General features: G+C 53.3%; 1 protein-coding gene across 1 annotated transcript; it reads right to left on the reverse strand.

Moving 5' to 3' along the window:
* Positions 1–688: 688 nt before the first annotated feature.
* Positions 689–12035, reverse strand: LOC138998928 (NUT family member 2G-like). Its single transcript, XM_070400970.1, has 8 exons — positions 11955–12035; positions 8579–8756; positions 4184–4901; positions 3913–4041; positions 3304–3443; positions 2598–2842; positions 2100–2216; positions 689–1582 (listed from the first exon to the last, which is right to left on the reverse strand). Exons 1-8 carry the CDS (start codon positions 12033–12035, stop codon positions 689–691), a joined length of 2502 nt encoding a protein of 833 aa, XP_070257071.1.
* Positions 12036–19794: the final 7759 nt, after the last annotated feature.

A 19794-nucleotide genomic window follows, 5' to 3' on the forward strand; every position in this document is an offset into this window, starting at 1 on the left:
GTGTACCCACCTTTAACAGGCTTGTCGCCATTACTCTCCTGTCACCCCCTTGTTCCAGACTCGCCCCCACCCCCTTCCCCTTTCAATCACCGGCTGAGACAGAGGATGCTCCTCCTGCAGGAGGCCCATGGGGGACAGGTGCCCCTGAGGCCCAGCCTTTCCCTCTCGGGTCAGGGCACAGTCTGGCCTTGGAGCAGAAGTGGTGGAGGGGTCCCTGGGCATTAGAGAGCTCTGTGCTCCCAGGAGCAGGAAGAGGTCCCTGTCAATCAGGAGGAGGGACTGAGGGTCCCCTGTGGATGCAGAGCGCCCAGGACCTCCCGCATCCTCCCTTCCTCTCAGGTCCCCTCTCCAAGGAGCAGCGCAGACCCGAGCACAGACACAGCGGCCCCCAGAGCATTTTCAAACGAAATTATCTTTATTCATAACAGACCCACAATGTCCCAAAGGTGCTACTCCTACTCTCACCCCAGGCCCACCCCCAACCTAATGGTCCTGCACTCCCTCCTACCCCCACCCCAGGCCCACCCCCACCCTAAGGGTCCTGCCCTCCCTCCTACCCCCAACCCAGGCCCACCCCCACCCTAAGGGTCCTGCCCTCTCTCCTACCCCCACCCCAGGCCCACCCCTGCCCTAAGGGTCCCGCCCTCCCTCCTGCCTCCCACCCTCCCATGTCAGTGGAACAGCAGGATCAGCCCTGCGATAAGAAGGAGCCCTTGGCTCCTCTGGGGGACAGCCAGGCCCCATGCAGTCCGGGCCCCTCGGGGCGCTGGCAGTGGGGGGCACACCCCTCTGCTCCATCCTGGCTGCAGTGCCGCTTCCTCCCACTCCCTGGGTCAGACGGGTCACACTTCCTCTTGCGAGGCTGTGAGGAGGGCACCAGCCCCAGAGCCAGTGCTGGCCGCCCACAGACCCCGAGGTCGGCCCCTGAGTGGGGGGTCTTCTCAGCATGGACGGGGCCTCCCCCCAGAGCCCACTTCTGAGACTTGGACGCTGCAGGTGCAGCTCGGCTGAGGCCTCGTCTCTGAAGGGACTGGGACTGGGCCGCACCCCGGGGCCCCCGACCTCCAGGGCAGGCCAGGCCCGAGGCGGGGACAGGACTCAGAGAGAGCGCGCAGGGCAGCAGGCGGCCGGGAGAGGCCCAGAGGAAGGCCAGGCTGCGGAGGTCCTCGTCCTCCTCACAGGGCCTGTCTGCTGGCCCGAGAGTCTCCCTGACAGGAGAGGCCTCTCTGGGGACGCAGGCCTCCCTGGGGCCCAGTGCACAGTCAGCAGGCCCGTGGCCCTGGGGAGCAGAGGGGGGGCATCGAGCCCGCAGTGGTGGGTGCTCCTGACGCTCCGCAGAGACAGCAGAAGCCTGGGGCCTGGGCCGGTGGGCGCCTGCTGGGCCGCGCCTTTGCTGGTCCTTGAAGTCAGTCTCTGGTGGGCAGGCTTTGTCACTGACCCCCAGCTGGGGGCCACGGTCACGCCTCTGGGCATCTTGGCTGGTCGCAGACTCAAAAGGACTTGAGTCCCACAGGGGAGCACCGTGACTCGGGGGTGCCTGCACGCCCCCCTCCTTGGAGGCCAGGAGTCCGTTGTCTACCAGCTGGGAGGAAGAAGGGACAGTGACTGGCGCTGCTCACGTGTGTGAGGAGGAGGAGCGTGGGTGATGGGACAATGGCACTGGGGGGAGGAGGGGGAGGTGACACTGTAACTTGAATCCACGACAGTCATGTGTCTCTCCTCTGTCCCCTGTGCCATATTCCCAGCTTTGTGGCCCCTCCCCTTCTGAGCTCCCACCCCCTCCTCTCTGTAGCCCTCTCCTTCTTGTCCTCCTGCCCTGCTCCCACCCAGGACTGGCCCCTCGGCATGTGGTGCCTGCAGGCAGGGGAGGCATGGACACAGTTATGTGTGTCCTCGTTCTGGGCTGCTCCCTGCCCTGGTTTACCTGAGTGCACACTCCCCTGGCTCCCTGAGGGCCCCCGCCCCTGATCTACCTCCCTCCCTCCTTCCCTGACTCACTAGGGCCTTTCCCTCCTCTAACTCCCCTAGTGTCCCTGGATGCTATGGCTCACTTGGGGTCCCCCTCCCATCTTTCTAATGTCCACCCTCCCCTGGCTCACCTGGGCAGCAGTGAGACCTTCCTCCTGCTCCAACTCCTCAGCTAGGGCCAAGGGATCCTGCTGTGTGTCTGGGGAAATTATTTGCTTCAGGAACTGGGAGTCAATGACCTCCTCCACCTGGGACAGAAGGAAGCTGCTGTGAGCCCCTTGGCAGGGAGCAAACTGGGAGTCAGCGGGGCCTGGAGCACAAGTGGGAAAGCCAAGACCCACCCGGCCTCCTGCACAGGCGGGTGTTTTACTCCATCATGGTCATCAGGTGCACACACACACACACACACACATACATGCACATACACACACGGGCACACCCACATGAACACAGCACACACCACACACACACACAAAGCGCACACATGCACACAGACACACACACTCGCACGTGCCCAGCTCAGGAACAAAGAGCAGAGCCCAATCCCATCAGCCTGGGAGAACCCAGGTCGGGGTGCTGCAGCGCCACCCTCTGGGATCTTATAGACCCGGAGCTGCCAGCCAGCCCACCTGGGTGACAAAGTCTTCCTGGGAGCACAGCTGGTCCAGGTAGCTCAGGAGATCTTCATCCTGCAGCCACTCCATTTCTTCATCTTGCCATCCTCCACCTGGCGCCCCCATGGGCAGCTCATCCATGATGTCCATGTCCTCCTGCTCGGCCTCAGGGGGGATCCCATTGTGGGACTCAGTCTCCCGGGGCAGCAGGGCTGTGTGGGTGCACTGGGTGCTGGGTACAGCCTTCCTGGTAGTGCGAGCTGGGCAGAGAGGGAAGAGGAGGGAGCGTGAGGGGATAAAGCTCCCACCTCCAGGGCATGGGATGCTGAGGGCAGTGTTGGGGGCATTGATATGGGTGCGGCTGGGTCGGGCCACCTGAAGCCTGTGACTATGTGAGGGGAGAGGCCAGAGGGGAGCACCCAAGAGAGTCATGTGTGAGGACGTGTGGAGCCACCGAATCTCCAAGGGGCCCCGCAGCCAGCCCGCTTCTCAGCCGACTTCATGTGGGGCCTTTGACAGGGAGCGGGGAGAGGGGATGAGAAAGTGGACCAGGTCCAGACCCCATGGGGACCAAGGGCTGCTGAGGCCCGACTCTCAGGGCTGTTTCCCTTGAAAGACCAAAGCCCCCCTGAAGGCGAAGGGCCCCTGTGGGTGGGACAGTGGCCTGCCCTAGGCCCTGTTGCCTTTGGCCATGGGCTCCCGTGGGAACATGCTGGCCTACCTGGCTGCCCGCCCTTCACTGGGGCTGGGGGCCCCCGAGGATCAGGTCTCGGTGGGGCAGGAGGCGGCTGGGTCTGCGCCCCCTTCTTCAACTGCAACTTCTCAAACTGCATCTGCTCCTCCGCCTCAAACTCCATGAACCTGGGGGTGAGGGGGGCACAGCTGTGCTGAGAAGGAGGCCCCAGGAGCCCAGAAAGGCAGCAGTGGGTGGGGGGATGGTAGAGCCAGGGCCTTGGGGCTGTCAGGGCCCGGACACTGGGGAGGCAGGAGGCTGGCTGAGCACACTCCTGCACAGCCCCTCTGGCTGTAGTCTGCCCACGGGGCAGGGCACCTGCTCCCCAGCCTGTCCTGAGCCTTCATGTCCAGCCCAGGACGGGTCAGGGTCAGAGGAGGGGGGGCTCCCTGGGAGGTGGGACAGAAGCACCCACGCTCTGAAGCTGAGGGAGAGGCTTCCCCAGGAGAGAAGGGCCTCTGGGCTGCGGGGACCCCGTGCTGAGTGACACCCTCCCACCACCCTCCTCTCTGATGAGACCTCACAGCTGGACCCTGCCCCGCAGTCAGCCGTCCCCACCCCCACCCCCAGCTGTGGGGACCAAGGACCCTGACTCACTTTTCTGCCATCTCAGAATAGACCCTCTGGTCAAAGCTGCTCTTGTGCTGCCATTCCTGCATGGCCTGCCCTATTCCCTCCTCCAGTGTCATGGTGGGCCTCAGGCGGGACAGGGACCGCAGCGCTGGCCTGTAATGCCTCAGGGTCAGTCATGGCTGCAGCCTGGCCTCCACCCGCCTGCCCACCCCAGCTCAGTGGCACCAGGTTCCCACCCCCACCCGGCAGAACTGAAAGCTCCAGACTCGCCCCCTGCCCTGCCCAGTGCACTCACATGAGGAAGCAGCAAAGAGCTCCCGCCTCAGGACTCTGGGGAAGGTGCTCCCGGGCCAGGGCCTTGAAGCACTGCCAACGACAGAAGTCCTCATACACACTCTTGGGGTTACAGGCGTCATCCGGCGAGGCCTTGGACTGGGAGCCAGCCAGGCCACCCTCCCTGGAAGCCCCGTGTGGCCGTGGTCCAGGATCCACTCGGGGGATGATGGGGACCAGCTGGGCAGGTGGTGGTGCAGCTTGAGGAGGAAGGCCGGGACACCAGCCTCCATCGCCGGCCTGGGTGCCCCCAAAAGCCGAGGGGGGCATAATTGTCTCCACCGCAGTGGCTTCCAAGAAGAGGGGTGCAGGGCACACAGCACCCCCACAGATGGCCCCTGGAGCACTCCCGTTGAGGGGGGCCTGAGTCAGGACAATGGTCTGAGTCTGGGAGGGCTGTGGTCGTCCCCCTTCTGACCTGACCTGGTCCATGATGTTACAAGCCCCAGGCCCAACGGGGCCTTGACCAGCATCTCCTGCCACCAGAGGTGTCCTGGGCAAAGCAGGCAGCACCAGGGGGCGGCCAGGAGGGAATGACGGGGTCTTGAGGGGCGGCAGGTGCTGCTCCCAAGGTGGCCGGTGTGCGGGGCCAGTAGTGGGCGGGGGAAAGGGCTGTGCTGTGAAAGGAGTGATGGGGGCACCGGGCTTCAGGGTCACATCCGCTCCCAGCGCTGCAGATGCTGTTGAGACAAAGGAAAGGGTGAAGGGAGGAGGAGAACCAGCAAACAGCACTGAGGCGCTCTGGGCCCCTGTAGCCACTGGGGAATCAGAGCAGTGAGTCTCCCAGGGGAGGGCCATTGGGATGGGCAAACTGTGGAGGTGGCAGATGTCCTCAGGTCATTGTCACGCTCCATTTGGGAATTACTCCACTGGAGAGCTTGCTCCCCAGCGCCAAGGCTCCCTGACCGCTGTCTGGGAGAGGAAACGGCCCCAGCCAGCGCTGACCCTGAGAGCCGCCCTAAGGATTCCCTGGCACCGACCCTGCCAGCCTCAGGCATGGCCCTGGGCAGCAGTCAGCTCTGGGGGAAATGACCCCAGGCAGACCCACTCCTGTAGTGACCGTCTCTAAGGTAAGTTCTAGGCACCCAAAGGGCCTCTGAGAACAGGCCGTGTCTGAAATATCAGGGCCCCATCTGCTCCTCAGTCTTCCCTTTTCTCAATAAATCACCCCCTTTATGTCCTGGGCTTGCCCAACAACACAGAAACACTTGAGTAATGTCTCTCCACAAGAAGGCACAGGGACCCTGATCTGACCCTTGAACGCACTGACCACCATGCACATGTGTGTCAGAACCAACAGTGAACACTCAACACGGGCCAGGTCCTGCCACTTGGCCCCAGCACTCAGACTAATGGCCCCTCAGGAGCTTGTCATTTCACAGCCAGCAATGGCTCCAGAGGGTTAAAGAAGAACCACGGAATGTGGCAAATTAGGGCTGTCGGTAGGGGTTTCCAGAAACTTCCATAGCAGCTGTCCTGTTAGATGGGTCGTGGGACTGCAGACTGTGTGAGGTCCTTCCCCTTCCAGCTCCCAACAGTGGAAAGTGAAGGCCAGTAGGAAGCAGGTGTGAGCCAGGACAGTGGGACATAGTTGTCTAAACACCACCCATGCTCCACATCTGTTTTCTGTCCCTGAAGCAGGAACGTGGACTCTGAGCAAACCCCTCATCTCAAAGGTAAAGGGCAGGGCAGAGGGTGCGCCATGAGATGCTCGACAAGAGGAAGTCGGTCTGAAGACCTGGGTGGCCACAGGGGGAACGATTCGGGACAGCTCAGGGAACCGGGCCCTCTCTTGGTGGAAGTTACCCGGCCGCCCTGCCCCTGTGGAATCCAAGCCAACAAGCAGCTTCCTGGGCTGAGGAGGAGTGAGCTCTGGGCCAGAAGCAGGGGAGAAGCTCTGGGCTGCAGCAGTTGGAGGACCTTCCAGCCCAGCCCTCAGGGGGGACATTTCATTGTGGACTTGGCCACAGGCAACCCCACTGGACAGCTTTCTGGCTAAACCCTCCCATGGCCCCCATTAGCTCTAGTGAGCTCAGGTAAAGTCCCTTAGAAAGATACTGCGGGGCAAGCTCCAGGTGCCCCAAGAACAGCACACAGGACTAGGCTTTCCTGTGACCACCCTGTGCCACCCCCACGACATCGCCCACTACTCCCCACACACACGTGGGAGTGGCTTGTCTCCCCTCTGGGAAGAACCCACGTGCCTGCTGCCGTCCTTTCTCCACACCCAGGCATTTCCCTGAGCCACCCTGACCCACCTCTAGGAGCCCTCCTGCCAGTGCCCTCACAGGTTCCCATGGGCCCCCAGCCTCCCAGGTGACAGGTGCTTTGAGGTCCAGTGCTCTCTCCCTCCCCTACTTCAGTCAAACCGTGTTTCCCCAGTGTCACAGTTTAACCCCAAGTTTTGAGGGACATCTCAGTGTTTAAAACATCCCCTCTCCCATCTATAGGCTTACCTCCTACTGAAGCCATCCCCGCAGGCTCATTCACTGACCACCACTGCCTAGTAGCCTCCACAATGAGAAAAGTCAAGTCGAGAATTCAGAGACTGACCTGCTCCAACAGCTGCTCAGCATCCAGTGGAGGGAAGGTTTGGGTTTAAACTGTAGAATGTAGGGCTCCAGACATTCTGCAGCGGGGGAGGGGCCGAGGACCAATGGGCTGGGGTGGGGGTGGGGGGGCATTCCATGGAGGGCTCTGATAGGTAGGCCAGAACCAGCAGTTCCTTTCAAATTTAAAATCACAAATTTAAAGACACACTAGCAGTAATGACCTTCTCTAAGTTCTAGGCACCCAAAGTCACCTGATGTGCCCTTTCTTTCAGTTCTTGATCCATCACCCTAGTTCTGGGTCCTCAACCTGCTTCCTATCTGGTCTTGGTTGACTTCAACACAGGCTACACTTTCTGAACAAAATTCAGAACATGCAGCTGAAGAAATAATGGGAACTTATGGCCACACGGAACCCAGTGTTTGAAATTAGGACTGACCCAGCAGAGGCAGCATGCTCGGTGGCTGTGTGCACATCATTCCTTAGGAAGCAGTCCTGTGGCCCCAAGTGCCGCCCAGTGCTGGGAGCCCTGCAGATGCAGCCGGCCCAGCCTTACAAACCATCCCCTTTGCTCCCGTCCATCAGGGCAAGGCCCTGTAGCCTACAGGGCAAGACCAGACACCACCACTTTTTGTTTCTCAGAGTTTTATGTTGTTCACTGTCTAACTATTTACCTTTTGAGTGATTTTAATGTTTTAAACAAGTAATGCCTTTGCATAGTTCACAAACTGTGCAAAATGGAAAATATAGTGAGGAGTCTTCCTCCTGCCTCCTTCCCCTCTTGCAAATGACCGGAAAGATGATGGTATAATTTCAGTTTCCTTGGAAAATATGACATACTCAAGTCACTAAATTGATTCTGCTACTATATATATGTTCTATTGCCAACTGAAATTCTGCAATATAATACAGAAAAGGAGGGAGGGCAGGGTGACTTTGTTCCCATGCTACCTGCCATGTCAACGGAATTTGGCCCAGACAGTCATGTCTTGATCAATGTTAAAACAACAGTCTTGCAACGGAAACATCTGTTAAACAACATTTATTGAAAACCTCCACGTACTGAATAAATACAGGAGGAACGGGGTCAGGGGCAGGCGTCTTTTAGAGTGTGTCCAGGTCTAAAGTTCTTGGCCGGAATTGTGCAATGCACACCCGGACTTCTGGGAGGACGGACCTACTTTCTAGAAACCACGGACCTGCAGTCCAAGGGCATGAAGGCACTGGCCCCTCCGAGGACAGTGCTTCAGGCCGGCCTCTCCCAAACTCCGTCCCGAGCGGGCAGCCAAGTGCATGGACTGCACGTTTGCAACTTTAAAGTCGCAAGTGCTCCCTGCAACGCGCTGGGAGGTTCCTGAGCAGGAGGACCTGCAGGAGGCCTCACAGGGCCCCTCCCTCCACTCCTTCCTCTCCTGCAGGGACAGCCTGGGCCCTTCCCAGGGTGCCTCGCGCCAGGGCGCACGAGCACACCCACTGGGGGCGGGACTCTGTCCTGCACCTGCTCCCAGCGTCCGTTGGGGCGGTTGGCGCCCACAGGCGCGCGCATGCGCTAACGGCAGGCGGGTCCTCAACGGCCGCCCAGGCTGCACGCGGGGCCTGGCATGGCGGCCTCCGGAGTCCGTTAGGCAAACAGGGAGGTAAGGGGCGCGCGGCCTCCTCTCCCCTCAGGGGCCCCCTCTTCTCTGTGGTTCCCCCTGTGGGCTCTGTGCCCCGGGTCTGTGCTCAGCCCCCACACCCTCACATATTTCTGTGTTTTCACCGGGAATTGACAGCCACTGGCCGTTGGGGGTCAGTGATGGGGGCCTACACGGCCCAGTGATGCCTGTGAGTCCAACTCGGGGCGTCGGTCTGTGTCCCCCGCTTTCTGAACAGCGCGGCTCCCGGCAGTTCTTCCGCCTCTGACAGCGCCTCCGGTTCACGCCGTGTCTGCGGGCGGCTGTGGCCACGGGGCGGCCATGCCCGTGTGTGAACGTGCATGCGGAGCGCTGTATTTGGAGGGTGTGGAGGTGTATATGCCGGTGAACAGTAGTGTGTGTGCGGTTTGGTGTGAGGTGTGTGGCTGTGGGTTCTCCAAGATGGAAGAGTGAGTTCTGTGGGAATTTGGGAGGGGGTATGTATGCGCAGGTGTGTACGTGGCATGAAGTGTGTTTGGGACATACGTATGGGACACAGGTGTGCATGTTTGCAGGTCACGGCTATTCGTGGGTCTGTTCGGGGCTTGTGGAGAGTGTGTGTGTGGAGTGTACTGTGTTCCAGGGCCGTGGCCGGGGAAGGTGTTATGCCCAGATTTCAAAATCCCCAAAGACAGACCACCAGGGAGCCGAGTCCGATGCAAAAGCAAAGAGTCATTTATTCAAACTAGCTAGTTTGGTCCCTCTGCCTCCCTCACTGACACAGTGGAGTGACAGGAAGCAAGAGAGCCCGGAGTCTTGGAAGAACAAAGAATTTATAGGGCTTGGGTCAGGGGGTGGGGGCTCACTCGGACCACTGATTTGGCCGATTCCGGTTGGCTGAGTGAGTGCCGGGGGCTAATGACGCAAGGGCAGGGTGCAGCTAGGGTCTGGTTACACAAAGACAGGAGGTGGCTAGCATACTTTTGGCCTTGGGCAAGTTTCCTTGCGTTCCTATTGGCTGAGATAAGGGCTGGCTGAGCAACTGATACATTCTATGGCTTTTGCTTGAAGAGGAGTTAGGAACACAGTTATCAGCCCTGTTCTGTCCTTTCATTCCCCCCTTGTCTTGGAACTTCCGGCTCAATCATGAGACGGACTGAATTATTAACTGAACTATTTTATATATTTCTTGACAAATTGGACTAGTCTGTTAATAATGCAAGGGCCGAAAGTCAACAGCATCAGGAGGATTATAAGGGGTCCGCCGAGGTCCGCTGTCTTCTTGAGGGTGATCTGCAGCAGGTGTGTATGCTCAGAGGTCACCTTCCAGGCAGGCTCCCTGCTGTCCTGGGCATAGAAGGAGCTGGGCTTGTGACCTGGCAGAGACAAACTATAACAAATGGTCCGGTGGAAGGGAAAGAAATCATTTTAGTTTTAACAACCTCTCTTGAAATAGGATTTTTCTTTTTAAAATTCCTCTATGGCTATCAAAAAGCCAAATCAATATTAATTTATCTACTGTATTTAATTTGGCCTGATGTTTGCATAAACACAACAAGAATGGTAACTGACTATCTTTGCTGGAATTTCATGATTGAATCTTAAGGTGCCCCATAGGGCCAGGAAGCCAAGCCATTTAGCTGCCATCAGGCCTGCCTGCAGCATCTGCTGCGTTAGGTGAATCCCTCACCTGTAGCAACTCCACCTGAGCCCACGCTGTAGGCTTTAAGCCCATCTCAGTAGCCCTCCTACTCGTTGCGGCCCAGAGTGAGTGGGGGTTCCGCAGGGATGCAGAGGCATCCTTATTGCTCCCCTTCTACTCTTACCAACCGCCAGTGATGGTAGGGCATGGGCCTGACGCTCCAGCGCCAGCCATCTTCAGGGCTCCCAAGCAGGATACCAGGCTTTTCCTGTGGCACTTTTATTGGCTTCAAATCTTCAGAGCTCAGACAGGTTTCTTTAAAACATGATATTCCAGTCAAAGTTTCCAGTTAATAAAATTACTATTAAAAACCGGTCTTATTGATTTTATGCAAAGAAATGTATTGCCATGACTTATTAAGCATTGCCAGATTTCAGAGGAATTATATAAGGAGAAAAACATACTGATCTGTTCTAAGATTTTCTGATTTTTCTTGTTAGTTCTTTCAACGTTTTTCTTCTCCTTTTTATTATATATACAACCGTTTTAAATTTTATACTTTCAGATTAGCCTTTAAACCTTCTTTGTATGTCCTTTAAAAATGCACAACCATGCCTCAGACCTTTTATTCCAAATAGGCTTTTCCCAGCTCTCTACAGCTGAGATTTGTACCATCCCTGACAGTACAGGCTGCCAACTGTTAGCTGTCTCTTAATAGAGACCAAAACCTGATGGGTATTCTTCTTTGCCCAGTTGGGCACCTGCCCTCTTGGCAGCTAGACACCCTCTACTCTTGGGGTTCACCCCACATAGTCCCCTTCCAGGATAGCCAACATACAAACCTGCAAGAGAATCAAAGGTTAATATAACATATTAATACAATGAAACATAATATTGGCATCATGGCCACTTCAGGCAGCCAAATCCTCCGCTACTAAACATGAGATATGGCAATGCTATACAAACATTTTAGGAAGGTGACTAAAGTCCACTCTTTGACCTTTCTATATAAGGTAAAATTGTCCTTGTCTTTCTGAAGCCATGTCTATGAAGATGCAGGCATCATCTGAGTCTATTATACAACTTTCTGCAGGTATAGTCCTTTTCAAGTTGGGGTGAGTCCTGGAGTCGTGAACTTCTTTACCCACATTGAGTCCCCAGGCTGGAAAGGGTGTACAGAGTCCGAGGTGGCACTGGCAGGGCATCTCGAACAAGCTTATGGGTGGCTTGTAATTTCTGTAAGAGATCACGTCCAAGTAAGGGGTACAGGCATTCTGGCATGACTGGAAACGAATGAGTTACCGTGTTCTTTTTGAGGTCCACAGTCCTCTTTGATGTCCAAGGAAAAAGGCAGTTTGTCTGGTGGCTCTTAGAACCAGTGTCTTCTCGGTGTTTTCTTAGATGTTATTGGTCCCATTGGCTCTGTCAAGACTGAATAGGCTGCTCCAGAATACACCAGGAAACTAACCGGGGTTTTTATTTATTTATAAATATTTATATCTAAGTAGACATATAAACATTAAATAAACATCTACATTTATACCTTTTCAGTGAACAAGTACTTTTACAGTCTTGGGAATTTTGGCAGATAACAGGAACACTGCCCGAGTCCCCTGATTGTGGCCTGACAGGAACAGATGTGGAGGCCTTTGGCTGGGGGGTGTAAAGTCTTCATTCTTCCTCTCTCGGCACTGCTAAGGACAGGATCATTGGAGAGGTCTCTTCACCTAGGCAAGGCTGTGCTGAGCCATCTGGGGCAAAAGTGGTTTCTGCTTCCATTAGAGGGACCAGGTCAACTGGTAAATATAGGAATTCATGAACCACCTGATGGCCGCCTAACTGACATCGGCAGGGGCGGCAGAATAGTCTGCAGCTGTGGTACTGGTAGCTCTAATAATGGTGACTTCCTGCTCTGAGAGGGGAGGTACCTTCCGAGTAACTACCGAGTGCTCTGCCGCTATATCAATCATAAAGTTCACAGTCTGGCCCCCGATCTTCATTTTGACCATCGGCTCATGGGGGCCCAGTTGGAAAAAGCCCAGTCTGTCCTAGTCAGAGTCAGCTGTTGCCAGTCCAAGGAGGTCTGCCTCAGGCGGCTCTGGTCAATAGCGGCTGGGTGGTTTGGATGGCCTTGCCAGCTTCTTCTGGCCTGCTTCTGCCCTGCCTGCCTCTTTACTTCTGCTACTAAACTTTACTCTATTTCTTCTTACACACGCAGAACTGGACCCAAGGCAGCGAGGTTTGAGCAACTTTAAAATTCCTTAATATACATTTTATCATTCATGTTGCAGGGAGGGACCGGGTTGGCTCCTCCTGAATAAAAGAATTAATCAAAATAAGGCTTATTTTCTAACTTCATTTGTCCCTGGGTGTGGACAACAAATGACACTAATCAGATTGATATAAACGATTTAACCTTTGTTTAGGGAGGCAAATGCAAAGCATTTGCTCCCAGCTTACTGGTCTATCATGCATTCAATTTTCTTAAAATGTATTCTGGCACAGGAGAAAGTTGTTTTGTTGTACATAGGTAGTTTAACCCCTATATAACTGGGCTTGGACCTCTGCCCAGCAAACTGCAGTCTATAAGTTCAATATGCAGCCTCTGGTTCTTCTAACCCAATGAGGTTTCGGCCAGTCTCTGAGTCAGACTCCTACTCTCTTGGAGAATTTTAAAGTCCTGATGGCTCCCGGGTCCAGGGAGAGTGCCCTTTTGTTAACTCTTAGGGACCTGCTTTCTTGCCTTTCTATCAGTTCCCTTTGTGGCAGAGCAGCAACCAGGCCTTTTTCAAGGGAATGCACTTGAAGGGGATATCAGCCCCTCCTGTGAGCCAGCTGCTCCACCTAGGGTCTCCCGGGGCCCAGCCAGAGCGTCCTCCAGCAAATCTCGGAAGCCACTGCCCTTTCACAGTGGTATGGACTCAAGCAGGGGGTTCACTGGATGTAGCCTGCAGCGAAGCGCTTGCTGGCTTCTGCCTGCAGCTGCTCGTGCCCACAAACCCTGCCCCACAGCACGCTCGGCACCGTCAGCTCCAGCACCTCGGTGTTCTCCAGCTTAGCCTGCACCTCGGTGTCCGCCAGCAGCTGCTGCAGCTCCTGTAGGCTCTCGTTGATCCGCGCACGCGCTGCTTCTTCTCCACCAGGGGCTTCAGGGCCTTGCGGGCAGCTCAGGCATTCAGCCCCCCCCCCCCCCCCCCCCCCCGCTTCTTTGACCTGGCTCTCAGGGGCTGCGTCTGCCTGGCAAACAGTTCTAAATCACCAGGGCGGCTGCGGGTTTTAACACATTTTAAATGTATTTTTACTCTTAAGATATATCTAGACCTTTTGTGATCAAACTAAGAACAGGTATTGGTCTAATTTAGCATTGGAAGGGTTAAAAAGAATAACCCAGGGCAGAGAAAGACTACATTGTTTACAGTTACTTCTTGTGGCCTTGAAGTTCATTGATAAGACCTGTTAGGTCTGCAGCCAGTAACTTAACTGCCAACGCCCCCACCCCCTTTCTCTCAGCCCAGGCCCAATTGCTTTTCCTCACAGAGTCGGCCTGGAAATATAACGGGTGCATCTGTAACATTCAGTTACAGATGCTTTCAGAATCAGGATGAGGGAGGAAGGGAAAGACCAATTGAAAACAGCAAGTTAAACAAAATACAGTCACAGGCAGTAAATCTCTCCGAGACCTGTGGAGCTGTCCACTAAAGAGAAAAGAAAACCATGAATAACAAGTTCTTTGAAATTTGCTACTTTGTTAATTTGCTAAGCAAACAGTTAACTTGAAAAGACTTCTCTCTTGCTTTTCTTACAAGCAATCTTGGAATTTAGCCAGCTTTTAACTCTATCCTAGAACTTCAAAATTTCAATTTAATACAGCGAATTTACAACCCAGGAGAGAGCAACTGATAGAAATTTATATTAACTAAGTGGGCGGATTCCCCTTTAATAGTGAGCAAAAGACTCTGAGAACAAAAATGATTCTCGCAGCTGCTAAGAGATTTTGCAGACTATTTCGGGGTCCAGCCTAAACCTTCAGCCAGATGAATTAACAGAAATGCAAAATAAATCAAAGTAACTTTCACTTTACACAGACTAGTAATGAGCAGCCAATAGACAAAACATTTGTATTCACACTCTCTTAGTAGACTAGCCCAGACTGGAGCTGAGCAGATAAACAAAACAATGCCCAACTCCCCAGACGGGCGTGGGGGCACTCCTGGCACCCATGTCCCAGAACAGAATTCTCGACCAACGTTTTGGTGAGAACCTACCGGAGGAGTTAAGACTGCGTCCAGTGCCTCCTCTCGGCAGCAAATTGGCTAGTCCCACACAAACAAACAGCTGTCCACTCATGCTTCCTCAATGTTTCAGCATTCATTCCAATTCTACAATCTCTATTGTACCTCTTCAAAAATTTTTTAACATGTAATTAAGAACAGCAGGTTTACTTTGTCCCGACCTCATGATGATCGGTGACGAGAGACAGACAAGGGAGGGGGTGACCCATTTTCACAGATCCTCACTCAGATGCCTGCCTGACCAAAGTTGTGAAGCCACACAAAGGAGCGGAGAGGGCAGGCTCCCTCCTCCACATTTATACTCTTTCACCAGATATTCATTCAGCAAAGGCATTCTGCTACCACAACATACAATTTTTCCCAATTCAGTTTGAACCTTAAACTTTTAGCTGGCAAGTCAAATATTCAGCATTTCTTAAGCAGTAACATTTTTAAGAATAAACCTCAAAAATGCAAAACATAAGTTTTTTATCATTTGAATTCAGTAAGCTTCAAGGTCCCAAGTTCCCAGCAGTTCTGGGAAACCACACCTGAGGCTGGCAAGCAGGTTTGGCCCAGCCCTTGACTTTAAAATGACCATAATGCTTAAAGGAGTAGTTTGAGTCTGTCCCATAACGTCCGTCCAGTGAGTCCACAAAATTAGACAAAAGAACACAGACACCAGACAGACAAAGACACTTAAGAACAGCCTTCCGCCCCCACGGAAGAAAACTGGACGATGGCCGTTTGCCAATCAGCGGGAGCGACCCGCCACGTCCCAGAGGTTCAGAGGTTTGAGGGGAGTCCACTCCCCTCGTGAGGGGTTTTTACACCCCTCCAGACGGAGGGCCAAGGCGTCCCCTGACTCCTCCTGCCTGAGATCCGCCAGTGCGTCCACTTAGATCTTATCAGGCACAGATTACAGAAGCGAGCTCGCACAGAACAGAACATACGACACACAGACACTTACCGCGGTTAGCAGACCCTCCGGAGTGGGGTCCCTAGTGGGTCTTGGGAATCCCGGATGGGCCCCCAAATGTTATGCCCAGATTTCAAAATCCCCAAAGACAGACCACCAGGGAGCCGAGTCCGATGCAAAAGCAAAGAGTCATTTATTCAAACTAGCTAGTTTGGTCCCTCTGCCTCCCTCACTGACACAGTGGAGTGACAGGAAGCAAGAGAGCCCGGAGTCTTGGAAGAACAAAGAATTTATAGGGCTTGGGTCAGGGGGTGGGGGCTCACTCGGACCACTGATTTGGCCGATTCCGGTTGGCTGAGTGAGTGCCAGGGGGCTAATGACGCAAGGGCAGGGTGCAGCTAGGGTCTGGTTACACAAAGACAGGAGGTGGCTAGCATACTTTTGGCCTTGGGCTAGTTTCCTTGCGTTCCTATTGGCTGAGATAAGGGCTGGCTGAGCAACTGATACATTCTATGGCTTTTGCTTGAAGAGGAGTTAGGAGCACGGTTATCAGCCCTGTTCTGTCCTTTCAAAGGATGTTTGCTGGAGCTCCGTGTTTGCATTTTTCAGTCGGGCCCTAAGGCTCACATGTTTTGGGTACCGAGGGTGTGTGTATTTGAGGGAGAGATGGTTTTTGTGCTTATACAGGGGATGGAGGATGGTATCTATGTATGGGAGGTGCGTGATACGGTTATTTGTTAGTGTTTGTGGATGTGAGAGCTGACTCATTAGCTAGGAGTAATTTGGAATTTGGAAGTTGTTTTATATGTGTTTTGCTGGAGATATTTCTACGTGTCTTGCCCATGTATACTGGCCTGTGTTTATGTCTATCACCAGGTGCATGAATTATCAGTTTATTCAGGGGTTCTTAGATGTGATTAAAGTGTATTTCTTTGGAGAATACTAAAGTGTTTCTACATGTATTTGGTAGTAGTTAGCAAGCAGTGGTCTGTATATTCAGAGTGATGCCAGAGAAAACAATGTGTATAGTGTGCTTTTGTTACATACTGAAGAGGCGAGGTGACCAGGTTGTATTCTGGAGAGGTGGCATAATGCATAGTGTTTGAGGGGTCTGTATATTCAGGGCTTGAGAATATTTGCAAGCGTGTGTGTTTCCATAGGTGTGTGGGAATAGTGTATGCATATTAGTGAGAGTTAAGGAATTGTCAGTGCTTTTGTGTTTTGCATGTATCCATCTGAGTGTGTGGGGTGTATATTCGTGAGTGGTTTGTGGGTGTGTGTATTTGGGATTTGTGAGTGTATCAGGAGGCTTAGGGTCCTCTTTGCATCTGTTCCAGAATGTAATGCTTGCAGAATCTGGTGGTATTGCTTGTATGTGTCCACTCAGAGTGTGTTAGGTGAATTTATATCTATATATCTATATCTATATCTATATCTATATCTATATCTATATCTATATCTGTATCTATAAAAAGAGGTGATATGCAAATTAGGCCGGGACTCTGTAATGGGTCACGACAAGACAGGAGGTGATTGTGCGCAGGTGAGGCCCTGAGTGGAGATGGAGACAGAGACGGGGGCGTGGACAGGGACACGGGGGCAGCCTGAGCCCCCCCCCCCCCCCCCACGGCTAAAGGCAGGCCCCGGGAGCCGGGCCGGAGCGGACATGGACAGGGACATGGGTTCCGGCTCCAGCCGCCAAGGCGGAGCACAGGCTGGGAGAAGAGAGGGCAAGCCCACCCACAGCCTTCATGGCCAATCGCAGGCCCAGAGAGGAAAGGGCCTGATAAAAGGTCCGGAGTAAAATGTTGACAGCAAGTCCCTTCAGTATAATTGGGGCATTAGAGGCTCACAGAATGATTATTTCCTTTTCTGTGAAACACATAACTCTGACACACTATTTACAATTAAATAACTTCCGTATATTTTGACATTTTACAGCCCTGGAAAGTTACATATAATGATCAGCAAAGTGAGAAGATGAAAAGAATTTTTAGGCTTTTAAAGATGTAACCAATTTCTGTCTAGAAGACAAACCAATCAAAAAAGTGATGGTTTTATTGCCCCTTAGGACATTAGCCAGATTGCATCTAATTTAGCAGTTTTACTTCAGGCTTTCCTCTTTGGCAATCTCCTTTGAACAGCATTATCATCCTGCCAGTCCCTTCACTGAGTTAAACAGAACTTTTGCATCTGCTATTATGTATTTGAATAAGAATTATGTATTTAAAACATGCAAAATTTTATTTTGACACAATAAAACAAAAGATCATTTGATTCTTCCCTGGAACACAGAAAAGCACAAACTTGAATCATTGGTGTGGCTTAGGCTAACTTTCCAAATATTGTTAATAAAATTCATGTAGGGATCTTCACAGAGCCAAAAATTCTCTCTTTCAGGCCTACATATTCAGCATCTCCAAGGAGGAGGCCTGTTGTTCTGTGTTTTGTTTTGTTTTGTTTTTTAATACTCACCAAAGGATATTTTTTCACTGCTTTTTAGAGAGAGTGGGCTGGAGGGAGAGGGAGGAGGAGAAGAAGAGGGAGAAGGAGAGGGAGAGGGAGAGAGAGAGGACCCGCTTGTGGCCGAGGGCAGGCCCTCGCCAGCAGTCCTGTCTCTGTGCATGAGCTGCAGAGGAAACACCTTTTCTGACTGCTCATCGGCTAAGCTCCCTGTATGCCACTCACAGTGTTCTTGGTAACTTGGGTGATAAGAATCCAAGAAGGTGATCTAGGGTTTTTCCACCTCACTTCTAGAGGAAAAAAACGAAGATCCGCTGCTGGAGGGGCTAAGAAATGTCATGTCCTGCCCTAGCCGGTTTGGGTCAGTGGATAGAGCCTCGGCCTGCAGACCACAGGAGGGCCGGGTTCGATTCTGATCAAGGGCATATACCTAGGTTGCATGTACCTCCAGGTCAGGGCTTGTGCAGGAGGCAGCCAGTCGCAGTGTCCCTCTCACATTAATGTTTCTCTGTCTTTCCCTCTCTCTTCCACGCTCTCTAAACATCAATGGAAAAATATCCTCAGGTGAGGAAAGAAAGAAAGATCATATCCTATGAAAGAGACATCTTGAAAATGCCTAAAGAAAGTTGTCATTTTTTTGTGGTGAAGGGACTGGAGTCTGTGTTGATGAAAACACCTTGGCAGCTGCTGACAGTGTCAGCAGCAGCCGGGTGATGGGGACAGCGCCTTCCCCTGATCAACCAGGTTGCCTCCTGCAGAGGGAGGCCTACTGACGGCTTAGGTCTGCCGGGAGCTGGCCTAAGTCGTCAGGAAAACATCCCCTGAGGGCTCCCGGACTGTGAGAGGGGGCAGAGTGGGCTAAGGGACCCCCCTCCCCACCCCCATGCATGAATTTCGTGCACCGGGCCTTTAGTGTATTTGATAAGTAGAGGTTGTTTGTGACTGTGTATATGTTTGAGTTCCTGGAGCTTATGGATGGGCTGTGTGTTCTAGGGAATGTGAGAGTTCACTTTGTGTTTGGAAACAAAGAGACTGTGTAGGTTGTGTGTGTGTGTGTGTGTGTGTTCAGGAATCACGGAGTATATGCATTTTATGGCTGTGGAGTTGCATATGGATTTTTTTGGGGTGTGACACATGAGGCAGTTGTGTACTTGTATTTTTAGAGGGTCTGAAGTATTCAGTATTCAGTGTGTATATCTGGGTGGTATGTTGGTTGCCCATGTTTATACACAGGCCCATGTTGTGTGTGTGTATATAATTGTAGGTGTAGAAGGCGAATATTCCGGATGATTAGAGGTTTGTTTGTAACAATATAGGCAGTAAGAGGTGGTCTATCTCTATATTCCAGGAGAGTGAGGGTAGAAATGTACATGTGTGTTCATATATGTAAATTAATTTTTGTTTATATATCTGGGTGGGAGTGGGAGTTCCTACAGTGACCCGCCTTGGTTGCTGTCATTGGGGTGAGTCTCTGGTGGTTACTGAAAATTCTTTGCTCCCTGCACTGTGGTCCCACCCAGCGCTCGCACCTGCTGCCAGCTCTGGCCCTGCTTGCACCCGCTGACGGCGCCCGGCACCAGCCCCAATCACTCCACGCTGTCAGTGTGTGCTAGCAGTGGCTGCTGTCCCCGATTGCCCCTCAGGGCTTCTCCACCTCCCCCTGCTCCTGAGGGGCAATCAGGGCAGTAGCCACCACTTGCACCTGCTGACAGCACTAGCCCCACTCCCACTGCTGCTGGTGCCGGCCTCAATTGCTCTGCACCATCAGTGGGTGCAAGCGGGGCTGGCACCGTCAGTACATGGGAGTGGCGGCAGCTGGCAGACATGGAACCGGGGGCCATGGCAGGAGGGCTTGGGAGGGGGCACAGAGGATGAGCTGAAACCTGCCCCTATGCCCACCGCAGCTTCATGGCCCACAGTTCCTTGCAAGGTGCATGAATTCGTGCACTGGGCCCCAAATGCTAATGATATGCTAAAGCTGCTCAACCGCTCGCTATGACGTGTACTGACCCCCAGGGGGCAGACAGTTGACCAGTCACTATGATGTGCACTGACCACCAGGGGGCAGATGCTCTGACCAGTGGGTTAGCTTGCTGCTGGGGTCCGACTGATCAG

Source organism: Myotis yumanensis, unplaced genomic scaffold, assembly GCF_028538775.1.
Source record: "Myotis yumanensis isolate MYYU_CA2020_CCGP unplaced genomic scaffold, mMyoYum1.0.hap1 SCAF_21, whole genome shotgun sequence".
Taxonomy (NCBI): Eukaryota; Metazoa; Chordata; class Mammalia; order Chiroptera; family Vespertilionidae; genus Myotis; species Myotis yumanensis.